The sequence below is a fragment of the Channa argus genome, chromosome 11 (assembly GCF_033026475.1).
Source record: "Channa argus isolate prfri chromosome 11, Channa argus male v1.0, whole genome shotgun sequence".
NCBI lineage: Eukaryota > Metazoa > Chordata > Actinopteri > Anabantiformes > Channidae > Channa > Channa argus.
Window position 1 is genome coordinate 20,932,217 of NC_090207.1, and position 18,056 is coordinate 20,950,272.

At 39.6% G+C, this 18,056-nt stretch overlaps 1 protein-coding gene across 1 annotated transcript; it reads right to left on the bottom strand.

The window, feature by feature from the left end:
- Positions 1-9,887: 9,887 nt before the first annotated feature.
- Positions 9,888-17,279, bottom strand: lrrtm4l2 (leucine rich repeat transmembrane neuronal 4 like 2). Its single transcript, XM_067522401.1, has 2 exons — positions 16,929-17,279; positions 9,888-16,544 (listed from the first exon to the last, which is right to left on the bottom strand). Exons 1-2 carry the CDS (start codon positions 16,981-16,983, stop codon positions 14,923-14,925), a joined length of 1,677 nt encoding a protein of 558 aa, XP_067378502.1. The 5' UTR covers positions 16,984-17,279; the 3' UTR covers positions 9,888-14,922.
- Positions 17,280-18,056: the final 777 nt, after the last annotated feature.

Genomic DNA, 18,056 nt, shown 5'->3' on the forward strand with positions numbered 1-18,056 from the left:
TCCCTCCCAGAGTTGGAGACATGTCAGCTCTCCCTTCAAATTAGTTTAACTTTGGAAATGTGTTTGATTGAAGATTGTGGGGAATATGTTCATGAAAACAAGAAAAAAAATTCTACCTATATAGAAAGAAAAAGTCCGAACAAAAGTCAGTCTGCCAGTTTTGGTTTTCCAGTCATAGGCAGTTGTATAGTAGCTGGTGACAGAGATTAATGATTACCTCAGACCTGTGGTGCGACAACTATGTTGCCGTGCTGCTTTTATAAAATATTTATGATATGTCACTATATAACAAACCACACTGAAACTTCATGTGTTCAACTGAGCCTGGTTTGTGTAGCTGCCATGGAATTGGGATTCTTTTTTTAATCCAATTCTTCAGGGTAGTTGAATGGCAGCATAACATCATTTACATTTGAATATGACATTAATGCATTGCTACATGTCCCCCCCAACCCTTCCCATGACACACCCTGCTGACACACCCATGAAAACTCACAGACAGCCGGCACACATGAGGAGAATGTTGATTTGCAACTCAGTGCCAAGATAGTGACAAAGCTACTAACTGCGGCACGACTACTGCAGCTGCGGCAGTGTTCAGGCTGTAAATAAAGTCTTTATTTGATAATTGAGCTTGTCAAAGAAATCCCAAATAGTTGGAGCAAATTGATCCAGCTCACAGTGTCACAAAGTTTTACCACCAAGGGGAGTGCTAATTTGCTGTTGAACATCTCCAGAGGAGCCAATTTCTATCGTCTGTTTTAAAATACAAAATCTCACTATCGCTGATGATCCAAAATTTCAAAGAAAGATCTTTTGATTGAAGTTAGGAGCTTGTAAAATTATTCAGTATTGATTGTGTTAGAGTGTACAGTGTGTGGGATGTGAGCACGGAGCATGACGCCATTAGGAAATTTAAGTGCTGGGCTAATGTGATCTTGCCAATAATGTTCATTAAGGAGATAAAATTAGTAATGCACAGGATGAAACATGATCAGAAAGCAAATTTGAAATCAGAACCGCCGCCCTCATCTTTTGTTGGATGCTGTGTGTTTGTCAGTTGTGTACTGGAGCTTTATGCATGAGTGACACCACATCTAATAATCTGTGCATGAGTTTGTTGAAGTACAAAGTGATCTTGCAAATGTTAGCTGTGTGTAAGGCTGTGTGGTATGGCTGCTTTATCAGCAGGTGGTTAACTGCCTAACTCCCTCCCCCTAGTGTAAGAGGAGGTTCTGGCACTGCAGCTCTGCACTGAACAGACTGTGTGACAGGACAAGGCGGGACCAAACAGAGAGTACTGGGACACCGCACAAGACCACCAATAAGACAGCAGGAGACAGAAAGAGAAAGCGTGAACAAGCGTGATGAATTTTATGACCGTTGACCTGAATCTGCTGAACTTGTTGCATCTCTCTCACAGCATCCGTTTTGTCAGCCAATGCTCTCTTAATTACCCTACTAAATTTGGTAGATGAGAAGTAGCCAAACTCCGGATTTGTTTTTGCAGCCAACACTTGCTATAGCCCCATCTATCTTCTCAGATTTGGCAAACGTAGCCTACTCACGCCACAGGGTGGCTAACAAACCACCTTGACAGATGTCCAGATTACAAGTAAACAGCCTAGCAGGGGAGGAAAACAAATGACAAAAGAAAGGATGGGAGAGGCTACAGAAGGCCGGGTTTGCCAACAGCCATACTGAAATAGCACGGCAGCGTGAGTCACGGTGTGTCAATGCCAGGCAGCCAGTTAGCCACATATATATATTCGTCTTTTTAAGGTGGAATGCCACTGGGACAAGCTTGTCGCTTCTGGCAGAGGGAGGCAGCCATTCAACCACTCAATGAGCTACGTGACAGGAATACAGTCACGTATGATATTCATGACCCCCTGAATCTCTGCGATTAAATGTTCAGCCTAACAGTGAAATTGATTTTATGTGCGGTTTACAACAAGCAGTGACAGATGTCCTGCCCATCATAAACATATACGCTGCAGCCTGGGCGGTGTTATTCAGACTATGTGATAATGAGAGCAGAAGTAGAGTAAGTGTAAATGTTGTCGGTCGCCGTCCAATTCTAACTTTTGTTTTGTTACACTGTGAAACTGGTGTGAATACTTGCTCTGTGCAAGCAGAGCACTTTTTCAGCTGCTCCTGCCCTGCATGCTTTCCATGTGCCATGCTGGAGAATAAATAATAAAGAGATAAATGCAAGGATTCCTCCGAGCCTTTGTGATTCTTTATCTCAGTAAGTAACCCACTATGGAAAGGGCACATCTAACATCAAGGCTTGCTTGATAATACTGGACACAGCAGGACCAAATCCAATGGGCTGCCAACCATGCTTCCATTCTCTGGTATTAATCATATTGAAACCAGTGCAGCTAGAGACAGTGTTATAATGATTTTATTTCTATGGTGACAGCATTGACAAAAAGTAACAGAATAGAGAAAGATTAACTTCAGCCGGGAACATCCCACACTACCTGGGCTGAAAATCTGTGAAGGGTGAGCAGGGTTACCACATCGAAAGGCACCAAGGACACAAATAGAGTGTTTGTGTGCCAGCAAATCACTTCCACTGTGAGTCTCTGTCTCCATGTGGACAATTATGGAGTGTTATATCATCAGCAGAGAGTCCATCTAACTAGGAATTTGTGCCAAAACCTTATCCTGTCCATGCAGGCGAAACCTGAGGCCTGAAATTAGGCAGGTGCAGTAAAAGCCATTCAAAACAAGAAAAACCTCAACAACACTGCTTCGTTTACAATACACTGCTCCTCAGGCCTACTTAAACTTCTAACCTCTGGACATGAAAAGGCTGGACTCTGATAATTTCTACATATAAAATAGGAAACTAAATGGGAATTTATCATGTATTTACTCCTCCCTCCCTCACTCACTCACTCACTCACTCACTCACTCACTCACTCACTCACTCACTCACTCACTCACTCAATCACTCACTCACTCACTCAGTTGATCAAGCTGCCCACCCACATACGTCTACCCCTGCAAACACACAGGGGCACGCACAGACACACACACACACACACACACACATTGCCTCCAGCAATATGAGAATAGACGGAGGACTCCATAATCCAATAAGTTGTGGTTCTTGTGCTAAACCTAGTGAAGTCTGGCACACAGAGAAAGTCCGTAGAGAGTAAGGGCCCCTAAGCCTCGCTAGCAGGAGTAGGATGGAAACTGTATTCTCTGATAAAGAACTTCAGATCTCTCTCCCCCTCTCTGCTACTACACTAGCTCATATTTCCCACACACATAGGGGAATTATGATATAATGTTGTAATTTAATGCTGACTTCTCGCTTTAAAAACATTTTAAATTAAGGAAAAGTTTCTTGAAATTGCAGCCTAGACCACTGACTGTGTTATGGCACAAGATTGGTGATGAGAATTAGTTGAAACCTCCCCCCCACACACAAACACATTCATTTACAAAGGAAATAATTTCTTCAGAACTGAGGCTCAGTTCAAGGGATGCGTGCTCGGGCATGCTTGGAAGCGACATAATTCATAGAGCAATTTTCATCAAAACACTCACTATACTTTGTGGACTAATTTGCATTCGTTTGATGCTGTTTGTCCTTCTTCACTGTCACAGCAACAAATTAATAAACATGATTTTGTTATAGTCAGACAGTTATAGTCAGTGCGGGGCAGTAATAAAAGCATGATACTCTTGACAGTTAGATAAGCATCTGCAATTCATTTTGTGAGGACACTCCATCCACTGCTTACAAACTACTGCTCTCCAACCTAACCATCTTTAATACATGTTTAAGTTTCACCAAAGCTTCAAACTAATTTGAAATCTACCCTTGAATTTAACCCTAACCTAAACGAGTAGTTTAGTTTTTGGGGAAATGGGCAATAGTGTTTATTTGCCAGCCATGTTGCTTGTAGACAAAAGCAAACTAGCTGTTTCTCTCTACTTGTGTCTCTTTTAGAGTTGGATCCAGACATAGACAACAGGGAAACAGAATGTAAAGGTACAACAGAATTTAAGCTTTACTAAGACAGGGGAAACAGCCAGCTACAGTAGTTAGTTAATCCAAAACAAGGTAACTTAATGTTGAGCGAGGTAAGTAATGTTGAGTGGAGGAGACAAGGTAAGTTGCTTTAACATGAGACCAAGTAAGTACTTTAATTTCTGCCCTTTGGGTTAGATACTGCTTCTGCTGGTTGTAGCTGTTTCCCTGTGTATCATCAAGCATCAAACACAACACTGATATCACCTTATAAAGTTAATATGAGTAAAATGTTTGCAAGAACTGAGCACTTTATTAGGAACACCTGCACAAATGCTCATTCATGCAATCATCCAGTCAGCCAGTCACGTGGCAGCATTGCAGCACATAAAATCATGTAGAAAGCAGAAAACAATCACAGAACGCACAACATCTTGAGTCTTGATGCTCCATATCAGCCAAGCACAGAAATCTGAGACTGGAGTGGGCACTTACTCACCAAATTCAGACTGGAAAAATGTAGCCTGTTTGCATATGGTAGGGGCAGAATTTGTCATCAGCAGCATGAACTCAACATGTGTTGTGATAACAGTCTGGTGATTCTGGGTGTTGTGGGCCATTGTTTTTATTTGTTATACCCTTATAAACTAAACAATCATCATTTAAATGTGAAAGCATATTAGAGGATTGTTGTTGACATGGCCACAATTCACACATCTTCTAATGGCTACTACTATGAGCCAAAGCAAAAGTCCAGTGTACAGAATTTCAGTCCCCTGCCCTGTAACCAGATATGAATCACACAAACATACAGGAAAGCTTGAATACAGAGATACAGAGATGCTAAAATGCTTCGTAAAGCTGTGGAGAACTGCAGAGTTTGTTAATTATTATGTGTATGGTCTGTCATTAGCAGCAACCTCTAATCTTGCACAGTCATTTGGGTCATTGTTAGTTCAAAAATATCAATTAGAACAGTTTAAGTGTGTTGTTAACCCGAGCGCTAAACCTTAACCTGGACCAAACCTAATTCAGACTTTAACTTTAAATCAAATTGCAATCCATAAACCAGTCTGTTCAGTTAGAAGGACAGGACAGAAGACATTAAAAAATGACCTCACATAACACGCTGAAGGTCTAAAACTTCTTTCCCTCACAAATACACACACATAGGCATGGGTCTAGCCAGATGAATGGATAGTGTGGGTAGACTACCTGCTCTGAATTGAGCTTCCCATTTCCAATGGAAAGAAAAAAAGAGTTTTCACACAAGTCTGGTGTCATGAGGAGAAATAAATCAGAGAGAAATACTCAATTTGTGATTTTACTGAGCTGTGAAGTCCAACCAGAGAAGCGTGTGCTTTACTCCAATTTGAACACACATATGCCGAATATCACACAGTTCAGTAAGGATTAGGTGGGCAGGATCCAATCTGTGCAGTTTTTTTCTTCTCCCTCTTTTTTCAGATAAATAGTTTGAAACAACAGTGCAGCCTTTGAGAATAGGTGACACAAACAACATAACACTCTTTTAGTTTGCAAAATCTTATCATCACAGTGGTGGGATTTAGAAGTTTCTAACTAGTTGTTATTTCAAAAAAGGCATATTTTAAGCAGCCTCCTGTTCAGTGATTTTAGGTTTCCATATATCCTGATATTACCATCAAGCTTAGGATTTTCATTCACAACAGAGCTAATAATTTCCCACACCTTTGATGCAAAGCAAAGTCCTTTATGTCTTGGATTTGTTCATTAGTCAAAATAAATAGACCTGGCTTTGGGAAGAACATGTACTCCCATTTGTCACGTTGCAGCTGAAACACAGTTGTAGAGGAGTTCAATATTCAGCACGTGTACTGTTAGTGTGTAATAAGACAAGAATGCTTGAACAGCTGCACTGGTCAATTCTCATCAAGACATTTAATGAGTGTTTTAATGAGCGTGCATATTAGCTTTGAGGAAGGTTATATATATTATATGTGTATTGAATGGAAGCATCTTTTATAGGCATTTATAAACAGAAGTCTGAAGTATATTTAATATCTGCAGCATTGCCCATCAAATATGAGTTAAAATACAATGCTTGGTATATTCAGTTTTTTTATATTCAGTGGAATTGTTATAAACAATCCCAATAAAAGAAAAGCGTCTGTTTAGGCAAAGCCTAAGAAATCATAGTCATTTCTGTAGAGGTACTGTACTTCACTAAATTGACCAAATTACCATTTTACACCAATGTAAAAATACTATCACAAGTACAAGTCAGGAAAATTTATGTAAAACTATGATATACTTATTTTTAAATATGATCCAAAATCTGTCTTATTGAGGTGATGTCGAAGCCTCTTGTGAAGCCAGACTCAGTAAACAGCACTGGCAGGTGCAGAGATATTCACTTCTCTGATTGGTTCAAAGTCTCGCTCAAAGACATTTAGAATCAAACCAATATCTCTGCACAGCTGCCAGTGCTGCTCTGTGCATATGATTTCACAGCAGGCATCAATAGCATCTCTCGACAATAACACAGGTTTAGCAACGTAGTTCTACAGAAAAGTTACATACTGTAGCTTTAAGTAAAAGTACACATGCAGAAAACGTTTGCCAGCATTAGAGTTTGAGATTGTTTTGTAGCTGCTTGTGAATCTTTATAACTTTCTATACAGTGAGGAGATAGATGCCTCAAAATAAATGTGAGGGTAATTGATAAACTGATACACAAATGTTTTTTTTTCTCTCTTTGTGAAAAATGTTCATATTTGTGCCAGTTTGGACCCAAAACTGTTGTTAAATGACATCTGAAGACATCCAAAAGGGCCAGAACTACTAGTTTAATCTTTGCCAACATGATACTTTGTCTTAATCTGAAGCCAAGCACCTTTGTTTGCTGGATAAATGTAATGGAGTTAAAAGTGCAATATTTGCCTGAAATGCAGTGAAGCAGAACTAAAGTGACACACAATTGTACTTAGCTAATTTTCACCACTGGAGCTCCACTGTTGCCCAAAAACACATCAGTGAGTCACTTTGTCGCACTGGATGACATGTTCCTTGTAAACTTGGGAACTGCGGTTTATTTTGAGCCAATCCCAGATACACAGTCTTGTACTGTAAAGACTTAAAGGGTCTGCAGCATTAAATTGTTCCCAACAAATGCACCCTGCTTTAGGTAATGTTCAATAAAAAATGAAAGAAAGAAATGTTAGCAGCATGGCCAAAGAGATGTCAATGTCAGTGGTTGAATTGTCATGGATTGTGCCCAATAATGTGAATTATTACTAAATATACCTATAAAATTAGAACTGACTGACAGGACCTTTATGCTGCAGTAAATATGCAGATCAGTATTACAAGTACTATATAGGAGTGTATTACATGAGCATGTGGTTTTGCAGTTCAAAGGCCCATTCTCCATGTGATGTGCAGAGGATATTTTTAAAGTTAAGAGAACTCCTACAGCTGTCCTTTAGAGATGAGGACCAAAGACATGTCCAGGCCAAATAAAAACCCTATCCTGTTTGTTGTTTTGTCATTGATGCATGTATTTATCTATGCAAACATGTCCGGATTCAAATAAATAAATTAGTAAAATATTTTTAAAACGTTAAAATGCCTCTCTAGTCTAACCAGGCAAAACAATTTGCTATGACAACACTGGTTGCACACGACTACACCAATTAGCATAACATTATAGAGATGGTTGCATTAAGGACTGAGTGTATAAATATTACATTGCATTACATGTACTGTATTTTAATAAAAACATTTTTACATACTGCATAATATATTAAAATAGAAATCATGCTAATTGTATCAAAATAACATAATTCAATAGATATCAAACGGTGATGAATGGTGTTATGTCGAGAGCAATCGGGCCACTGGACTCAACCAAAAGAAATTTTCATCAGCTAGAAACTAATGAATTGTAGCTGCAGTAATCACTGCGCTCATTATGATCTACAAAAGCACGCTTCTGACCATGAGAACCACAATTCCCAACACATTTTATAGTCAAACCACAATTCATAAATGTCATCAATTATCGATTAGACTGTGGAGCAATACCTCAGCCGATTAGCGCAGTATTGAACTGATTGTAAACACAGCTTTGAATTGTGAAGAAGTCGTTGAATTCTACAAATATTAGACTCATTTCTCACCTAGGCTTGATATTTTGAGACATATAGAAAATAATCACTGTTATCAAACTGTGGCAGGTACTCTCAAAAAATGCTCATCTGTGTATATAGCTCTTAAAATGATTAAGATTTGAAGCACGTTCTGCTCTTGCTGTGAAAACCTAGAAAACAACAAGAACTGGCTATTTCAATCAGCTGCGAGGAGGCGGTTCTGTGAGAAAAACTGTTGGAATGAATGATGATTGGGAGTCTTTCGACTGTCACATCTACGACCTCAATCATAAACTTAAGATTGCACTATTTGTAAGCTGAAATTATTTGTCAAAAAGGGACAGTTTTTCTGTCATATATTGGCCAAAATGAGTAATACGTTGCTGTTGGATTCATAGATGAGGCTGCAACAAGAGATTAGATTTACAAAATATTAAATGTCAAATGACTAAAGAGCATTATAATGACACTACTTTCCATTGAAACACAGGTCCACTTCTGCTGATGGATCCGTGCTTTAATTAGCAAACAAGCTCCACTGGAAATGTGGTTTTATTATTTAGGCCACAATGGCAACAATCAGACCGACGCCGATGTTGTCACAGCTCTTTGGTTGCCAATATAGGTCAATAGATACCACAGATTACTTAACACCACTTTATATATAACTGAAGAAGAATCTGCTGCAGAGGAGTCACAGATGGCCCTGCAGGGAAAATCCCAGACGTCCCAAGGTTCAAGTTGTTAAAGGAAGTCAGACCTCAGTGATCAAAGAGCCATCCACTGCCCATTCACTCCTGTGTTGCTGTTTCTTTCTGCCCTTTAACAACCTTCACTGTAGAGTCTCTTTGGTAATAAAGATGGTTTGGGTACTTTTTATCTTTATTATGATGTTTCAGGGCACCATGACGCTATATGTTGCACTAATGCTGCCATCATTCATGTAATAGCAAACAAGCCCCAAGCACTGAGCCTGAGGGACCTCTGTCAGAAGGAGTCCCTATGCAGTAAAAACCTAATAAGAGCAATACTTTACAGCTGTTTAAAATGGGCTGTTTGTGGTGCTTGTTATTGGAATCACAACACTTGAAAACTGCTTTACAGCAATTGGAGATTTAAGACCTTATCCCCTTTCAAATACTTAAAGGGTTCCTTCGCTGATTATGAACACGCCTCTTTTTGTTCTAGACTGGGTAGTACATGTACATAAATGCCATTAAACTCCCCAATGACTTCCCTATATCAAAGTATCGCTGTACTTCTAGCTGAAAAACGCCTCCAGAGGACATCACTTGGAGAAACCTTCAGTTCAGATTATGTCATCTTGTTGCTCAAAGTATAGAGTTTGTAATCATGGTCAAACTGCTTCTCAAGAACTCTCCCAGATGAGTCTGGGTGATGTCACCTGGAGTGTTTCAGCTAGAAACAGAGAAATATTATAATATAGGGAAGTCAGAGGGAAGCATTAATTTACATTTACACACTAAACTAAAACCATAAAAAGAACGCTGAAAATTGAAGTTGCCCTTTAATTGTTTTTGTATTTCAGCTCCTGTTGATTTAAAATAACAACACTATGACAATGTAAAGAAGTTGTATAGGATGTGCACATATTTCGCATATTTTATTTATTATTGTTATTTTCTTTTTCTTCCGTTATTGTCAAGTCAGCTTGTCAGTCAGTCATAGAGACAGCTGTCACATCACAAGGCTGTATTTGAAAGGAGCATTTGATGGTGTGTGTGTGTGTGTGTGTGTGTGTGTGTTGTGTTACTGTGTGACGCTACCAGAAAGAGTGAGAATTTATCTCACAGAACTGAATGGCTTTCCTTTTTTACTTCTGAAGTGGATCCTCCCTGGACAGTGACACAGTGTCTTTATTACAGGTACCATGGTGATTTTTTATTACTCAGGAAACAACAATATGACTAGATGTTCTTATAAATCTTATACATTTAATTGTTGTTGGCTTTTGGTTGATTTCCCTTGTGTGGGAGGCACAACTGTTGAAGAACAAGGGAAATAAATCAAAGAAACAATGAAACAATGAGGTAACATCTCTAAAGAAAGGACAGCATTGTTATAATATACACTATAAATATACAGCAAGTACCTTAATCTAAGCTTTACTGTACATTGCCTACAGTACATAAATATTACTTTAGGTAACTAAATGTAAATGAGATCGTGTCAAAGGTAAGTAAAAATGCAGCTGTTAAGGTCAAGCTATAAATTGTTCATTTTATACTTCACATGATTTCCAGATGTTAATCTATAACTGCTCTGGGATAATTTATTATGCGTATGAAAGTATAAAATGTATAATATTTTATTATACTGCACATTTACATGTGTGGCTTCTTCTACAACATTGCTGACAGGATTTTACTGTACTAGAAAGTGCTTTTATTGCAAAAAAACTTGTGACTACCAGAGTGATTACAGCAACACAAATTACCCAAATGATACAGGCTGAGAAGACAAGACCACACTATGAATATATTTGTTGACTGATTTGACTGAAGTTTCTACCTGCTGCTGTTGTTGCAACGTCTCATTTTCCCATTAAGCATCCTGTTTATGTTCAAGTTTCAGGTGAGTAATGAAGTGCAAAGATGGGAATTACTCTGAGAATATATTACAGTGCAAAACAATTTTCTTTGAAGTTATTTCAGAATTTGTTGTGGTGATACTAACTAACGACTGTGTTGGAACAACGATGCTATTCAAAAATAGTTTTCTTTTACTAGACTGAAAGGACTTTATGACCACCACCACTTGGACATGAACAAAAAAGCTATTTCTTTTTATCTAGTCTAGTGGGACACATAACAAAAGCTATGAAAGCATTAATATTCAAATGAATTTTACAGTTGACATAGAATGTACAAAAGGTAGGGTAACAAAGTAATCATGTTTTTGAGCACAGGAGACAGGAAAACGCTTTCCCCCCCCTTCAGACTGTGACAACTGACTTTGAACACCTTCATACTTCAATGACTTTATTTCAGCTGGCGTTAATCATTTGAATTCAACTGACTGGAGCTCATTATTTTTGACTAGCTAGTTCACAGGTGGAGTACATGTTGGATCCTTAAATTTGTATGAGTTGGTGCGGTTTGAGTTGTTATAAAAGAAAAAAAAAGGAAAGATTTGAAAAAAGCTAAAAGAAAGAAAGAAAGAAAGGGAAGGGAACCCCACAGGTTCAGACATCCTTGGAGAATTCCCTTCCAGTATTGAGTACAAAAGCTACAGGGAGTGCTAATATGAACATCCTCAAGGAAACAAAGAAATACAATCATTTATAGCACTTAACAATCATTAGCATAATTGATTTGCTTAGTTATTTGGATCAAAATGTTTCAGAAACAATTGGTGGTCTAATTGAATGTGGTGCAGATTATGCATTTGATGTTAATGATGAACTGAATAATGTAACTGATGGATCCAAACTGCATCAAAATGATGCTGGTGATCAAATGCTTTTCTCATTAAAATTAATTGTTTGGGACATTTTGAACATTTTGGGATACATACACAATCATTTTTTTTTTCAAAGTTAGATGAAATTGTTAAAATAGGTACATTTGAAGTTACAGACCAGTTACAGCAGCCACTTAGCTTATCTTAGCACAAAAACAGGAAATGTTGGTAACAGCTCTGCCACAATCCACTTATTAGCACTTCTAGAGTTCAGCACAAAAAAACAAAGCCCTCTCAGGAGTTGTGAGGTTTCAAGGCCACCAGCAGAGACTTCAGGAAGATACTACCTCCATCTAAAACACAGCATAAAACCACAGCCTGTTGTTTTCCACTTGGCGAACACGTTCATTTGGGCTTTATAGATGCTGATATATGACTTTTTTGAAATTAGATCAGAGCCTTTATGCTAAGCTAAGCTAACTGACTGCAGGCCATTTGCCACATACCTACCAGACAGACTTGAAATCAGCATTGATCTTATCATCTTGCTCTTAGAGAGCAAATAAAAAAAGTATTTCAAAAATTGCTAAACAAGTTACCTCATAAATAAAAACGAGGCTGTCAGGTCAAAAGAAAATGTGACAAAAAGAGGCAAAGCAACAGCCATGAAATATTATTTCAACTGCAGCTTTGGGTATTTTAAGGCTACGTTTAAAATCACCAGCATAACCTTTGGCACAGATTAGCAGAACTGTGCACACATGTTATCTTAGAAAAGATCCCCAGTGAGAGATGTAAATCAAAATTTCATGCCTACCAGTGAGGGCTGAGCAAGTTACCCCTGACAGTGAGTGTTTACAGGAAGCTCAGAGAAACATACTGAATGTCTGAATGTTTCCAGGAAAGATTTGACTGATTTTGTTTTTGGCTTGTGCTTGTGCTGTGTAAGGTCCTCGATTAACTCAGAAAGATATTTTTCATTTCTTGGAGCGTATAAGCTGCATTATATTGTTCAGAGTTTGCTTCTATTTGTGCATTGTTGTATAGTCAACACTTTGCATTCCCACAAATTTTCATCCAAACAAATATCCTCAATAATGATCTGCAGGATCCAGACCACAGCCCTCTAATCAGCATTCTTTTCTTAGCCACACAACCCAGTAAGAGTAAAAAACACGAGGAATTTCATCACTCGCAATATGACAAATCAAACACTAATTACAATATCTGACAAAACAAGATCAATAAATCATTTGTTCTGTTCACATTACACTTCGTGCACGGCCTTGTAGATTTACACACTGGCCCCATAAACAAATTCATCATATATGCAGGTGCTGGAAATAGAATATATGGATATAAATTCTGCTGGCAGCGTGCCTCGCTTCCAGCCTGAAGGATTAAGAAAGCCTGAGTCACGTTGAGAAAGTGAATTGTGAGGTATCATAAATCCTTATCTAAACAACCTTTGACCAGTCAGAAACTTTATCCATACCAATCGCGAGATGTGAGAACATGCTAATAGCTGATTACAAGGAGAAGGAATCTATTTATTTCACAATAGGTCTGAGAACCCAGCTAAAAGCTGTGGTGTAGGTATCTGGTGGGGAAGGAATGTAGTAAGCAGTGGATTATTCTTTATTCAGTTGAGTCTCACACAGGACAAAAACGCCTTTTTAATGGGTCTCACATGCTACAGTCATCACTGCTTAATCCTGCCTGGCTTGACACATGCACATATGTCCCCTGGCGTAGGTTAATTTTCTCTCTGCACAGTGAGCAAGATTACAAAAAGGAGGCAGGGAGAAAAGGAAGGAGGGGACAAGAAAAGGACAAAGCAAGGTGGATGACATCTTTTAAACAACATACTTGCCTTGACCTGTAACACCCACTGTCCCTCACACTAGCCTGCATGTATTATCTCTTTCTGTGCAAAAGAGAGATGTTTCCAAACTGTCTGTCTAAATGTGATTTTATAAAGGCACAGATTCTTAATCTGGTTTTGGTTTCAGGGACTGGGATGTCTTTTTGTGTTGTTGACAAGGAAAGAATGGCATTGACTACTTAGGCTCCATTTGCACTAACAGTAAATCTGTTTACGAGAAAACACAGTATAAAACGGCTCATTTCAACACCAGCTCAGTAATGTCCCAGGGACTGACGTGGGGCCCCCTACCTTGAGTTTGAGGTGTGTAACCCAGATACAATCAATACTGTTGTCAATACTAGAGTGGCAGGAGAGGAGAGGAGAGAGCCAGTAAACAAGATACATAATGGGAAATATGTCAGCAGCAAACCTAATGAAATGTATAACATCAAGACTTCCCCTTGTGATGCAGAGATTGCACAGATTTTCTCATCACACGTGCAATTTTTCATTAGCTGTCAGTGTTTCTTTTAATTACACAGTCATTATCACATAGTATACCTAGTACCCATATTATGTCTTTACACAAACAAAGCATAACCATAATGATAGGAAGAATCAGTACAAAATCCATTATGAAAACCAACACTGTTACTTTTGACACATCAAGGCCTTCACTGGACCTGACACATTTGTACAACTTGGATAAGTCCTGAGATTAGACTTGTGAGTTTCAAATATAGTTAGTTTGTGTAGTGCGTTCCACATTTAACCAAAATACAAATACTTTTTTTGTCAAATTTATAGAGAAAAAAAGAAAGAGAAACCTCTTAAGTAAGGGAGAATTAATTCATGCAAATAATTTCAGGACAGGATGCTCTCTCCACCGTTGTTCCCCTATTTTTGTGGTAGTGTTACTGTTCGTCACTGCACTACAGTGGTCTGCCAAATGCAAAACAGTTTAACTGGACTAATATAACCTGTGAGAATAAGGTGCAAGACTGCAACTCTTTAAACCAGAAGTCAGTCAATTGTAAACTCATCCTCATAACAGCCTCAAACACGCACATACACTCAGAGAGGCATACATACAGTACAGTACATAATGATGCTTTACAAGCTACATCATAAAAAAAAAACAATACTGTCAAGTAAAAAGTGGCTTTGTTGGTTGATAAGTTATGGCGATAGGTTGACTAAGAATGAAGTCATTCTGTCTACTGAGCTGACTAATACTGGAGCAGAGATCCCGTTGTTATGTGACATCATACACAGTTAACCTGGCTGACCCCACTGTTCACGTGTCAATCAGGGTGATAATTACCTCTCCTCAAATATATCTCAGTCTTTTCTGTGCACATAATTATATTGTACCCTCAAGTATGTCTTTCAGTGTTGCAGAATCTATGTTCTCACATTAGAGATAAAACCACTTAATCTTGTGGAAAATACATTAACTCTGCTCAGCAATTGCACTTTTAGTCTCTTAAGGTGGAGTGGGCCTCTCAGACCTCACATTCTATGGATCCCGATATGGTACACGTGCATGGCCTTGCCTCGTTCACCAGTGAGTCCATTGTCTCTGAATTTGAATGATAGCTCAGATAGTATTCTTGCAACTGAGTGCTAAGGTCCTGCTCCTGCTTGCGGCCCTTTTTCCTGCGCTTATGGTTGACGGAGTGCTGCTGCAGCTGCCTCATGGTGTTGGGGTAGCGCCTCCAAGAAACATAAATAACCAGAAGGATCAATGACACTGACAGGAACAGCGCTACACTGCCTGCAATGATTTTGTGGAAAGCCATATGTTCAAATTGTAGTTCTGGGATAAATGATGTGGGAAGTTCAGGGGAGGTGGGTGATGTAGAGCTTGTGGTTGTAAATTCTGTTGTCTTTCTGTCTGTCACACTAGGATGGACAGTTACTGGGGTTAATCTCTGTGCAGGTGACCCAGTGTGAGCCGGGTCTGTAACACCAGAAGGTGTCGGCCGGGTCGTGATGTTCATGACTTGGGCTGAAGTCAGAATGATGACAGTTTTGGATGTGACCACGTGTGAAGTGTCCACGCATGTTGAGTGATTTCTCACTACGTCCATGACTCTTTCCCCCTGCACAGATTTGGGACTGCTGCATATCATGCTGATGTCTTTGGAGTCTCTGACGGTTTTAAGCCAACCCATGAGAGGGCAGATGCTGGGGCTGCAGTCCCAGGAGTTACCAGCCAGGCTAATTGTGGTCAGGGAGGTCCATGCTGCCACAGCTTCCATAGGAACACTACTCAGCTTGTTTGATTCAAGGTTGAGCATTTGTAAGTTTGGCATACACTGGAAAACGGCTGGGTCCAAGATTTGGATGTCATTTCCTGACAGGTCTAATTTCTGGAGTTTGTGCCAGGTCCAAGGCACACCTTGACTGATGGACCGTATGCGGTTCCATTGCAAATAAAGAGCCTGAAGATTAGTAAGGCGTGGGAAAATAAAGAAATTAATCCTGGAAAATTGATTGTGCTCTAGATGCAGCTCTTTCAACTTGTACAGGCCTAAGAATGTTGTACGGGTGAGGCTCCGCAAGTGATTATAACCCAGGTCTAGAAACTCCAGGCTACGACATTCCACAAACGAGCGAACAAGGATCTGTTTCAGTCCATTAGAGCGAAGGTGGAGATTCTGTAGTTTGCGCAGGCCATAGAAATGTCCCGGTTGCAGAGATTGCAGCTGATTATAAGAAAGGTCCAGGTTTCGCAAGTTTGGTATGGCACCGAATGTGTTATTGTGCAAATGGGTTATTTTGTTGGAGCTGAGGATCAATTCCTTTAGCCTTTTTACCCCATGGAAGGCTAAAGGATCTATAGCATTGATGGAGTTGTGGTCCAAGTAAAGCCAGATAAGCTGATTGAGATGAGCGAACTGATACGGCAACAGAACCAGCAGGTTGTTATAACGCAGAGACAGACCTTGGCATCCCCTTGTGATGTTTTCTGGGACGTCTTGGAAGATGCGAGACTCGCAATAAACAATCTTTCCATCACAGCGACAACTGGCAGGGCACATCCTCTCCCCTTTGCTGAGCAGCAGCAAAACAGCTGCCTGCAGAAGAAGACATGATAACCTCCAGTCCAACATCACTGAACCTGTTGGGGGTAGAGTGGGGGCACAGGCAATCAAAGGGGAGACTTGGTTTTAGAAAATGTTTGCTCAAAGATGTTTAAATAAGTCAAGGTGAGAAATTCAATCTTCAAACAGGAGCTCATGTAGAGAGGAGCAGCTTGAGGTCTGATGTCTGACACATCAAACCTGCTTCATGAAGGATTGATAACAGTGTGATGTTAGCTACTTTTAAGGTGTGGATGAGAAATTAGTCAGACACAAACATGCTGAGGACAAATGCATTGTGATTTCAATCAGTGCTCAGTGAAATTATTCCCATCCTAATACTTCAGAAATACAGTTTAGGAACTAATAATTCTGAGAGGGAGAAATTGTGTCACTTAATTGTGAACAAAATAATCACTCACCCATCGTCACGGAGGGAAGGAGTAATCCTCTGAAAGAAATGGCTAAAGAGCACATTAAACTGCTCTCAGATGGGGAGAATCGCAGTTCACGCAGCCTCAGAGTCGGTTTGCATACTGGGCATCACTTATGTTTTCAATTAGAGGAGAAAATGAAATACAGGCAAGTTTTCCGCAGCGGTCAAAAACCTTCCTGGTCTCTGTCTGTTGCTCACAAATAGGACGTTTTCACACTTGGGTCGTTGTTGTTAGTTGGAGTCGCCGCTATAGTTCAGCACGCTGTGTGCGCAATAACCCATTTGAGCGCCAATAGAGTGATGCACAATCCTCCGCTCCATACAGCCCCCAACCCTTCTCTCTCTCCCTCTCTCTCTCCCCATCTCTCTCTCTCCCTGTCTGTCTCTCTCTGAGTGTCTCTTCTCTCTCTCTGTCGCTTTCTCTTCCTCACATACGTGGGCGTCTTTAAGCACACACGTAGCCTAGAAGCTTACAAATATGCTAAATATACACACTAACCCTGTAAATTCAGCTACCGAGTTCACTGTGTGTGTGTCGTATTTGAATTTATATGAATACCTCAACTGTGAGTTAAGCACTATTTAACTTGCTCAATAGGGGGCTCTAAGAATTTCGAAAATTATGCCAAATTTTGTTATGGAGTTTGGTGACTATGTTCACAGTTGCCCTTACAGAGTTTGTTTATTTTATTATTTCATGCACAATTTCACAATACACAGTGCTGAACCTGACACATAGCACCTAAAGTGATATTTAATCCAAATGAAAGAGTAGCATGATCCATTCATTAACCGTCTCTTTTAATCTCTCATTCAAAAATAACAGGTGTTCAGAATGTTTTGGTCCCCATCTCAGTGTCTTCTTCACATAATAATTATGGTGCCAGCTTAAGTGTGATGCTGACATGCAGTATCTATCCACACTCTTGGGCAGCAGGGGGAGTTGATGTAGATAAACAGTTAACACCTACTGGTTTCTAGAGATGCTGCTGAAGAGGTGGCAACTGTAGGATTATGGGTACTCAAATTAATGTCTCTTATGAACTGGGCATCCAACAGACAGCAGAGAAAAGGAGGATACATGCCTATGAGTAGGTAGTTGTGTCTTTTTAAT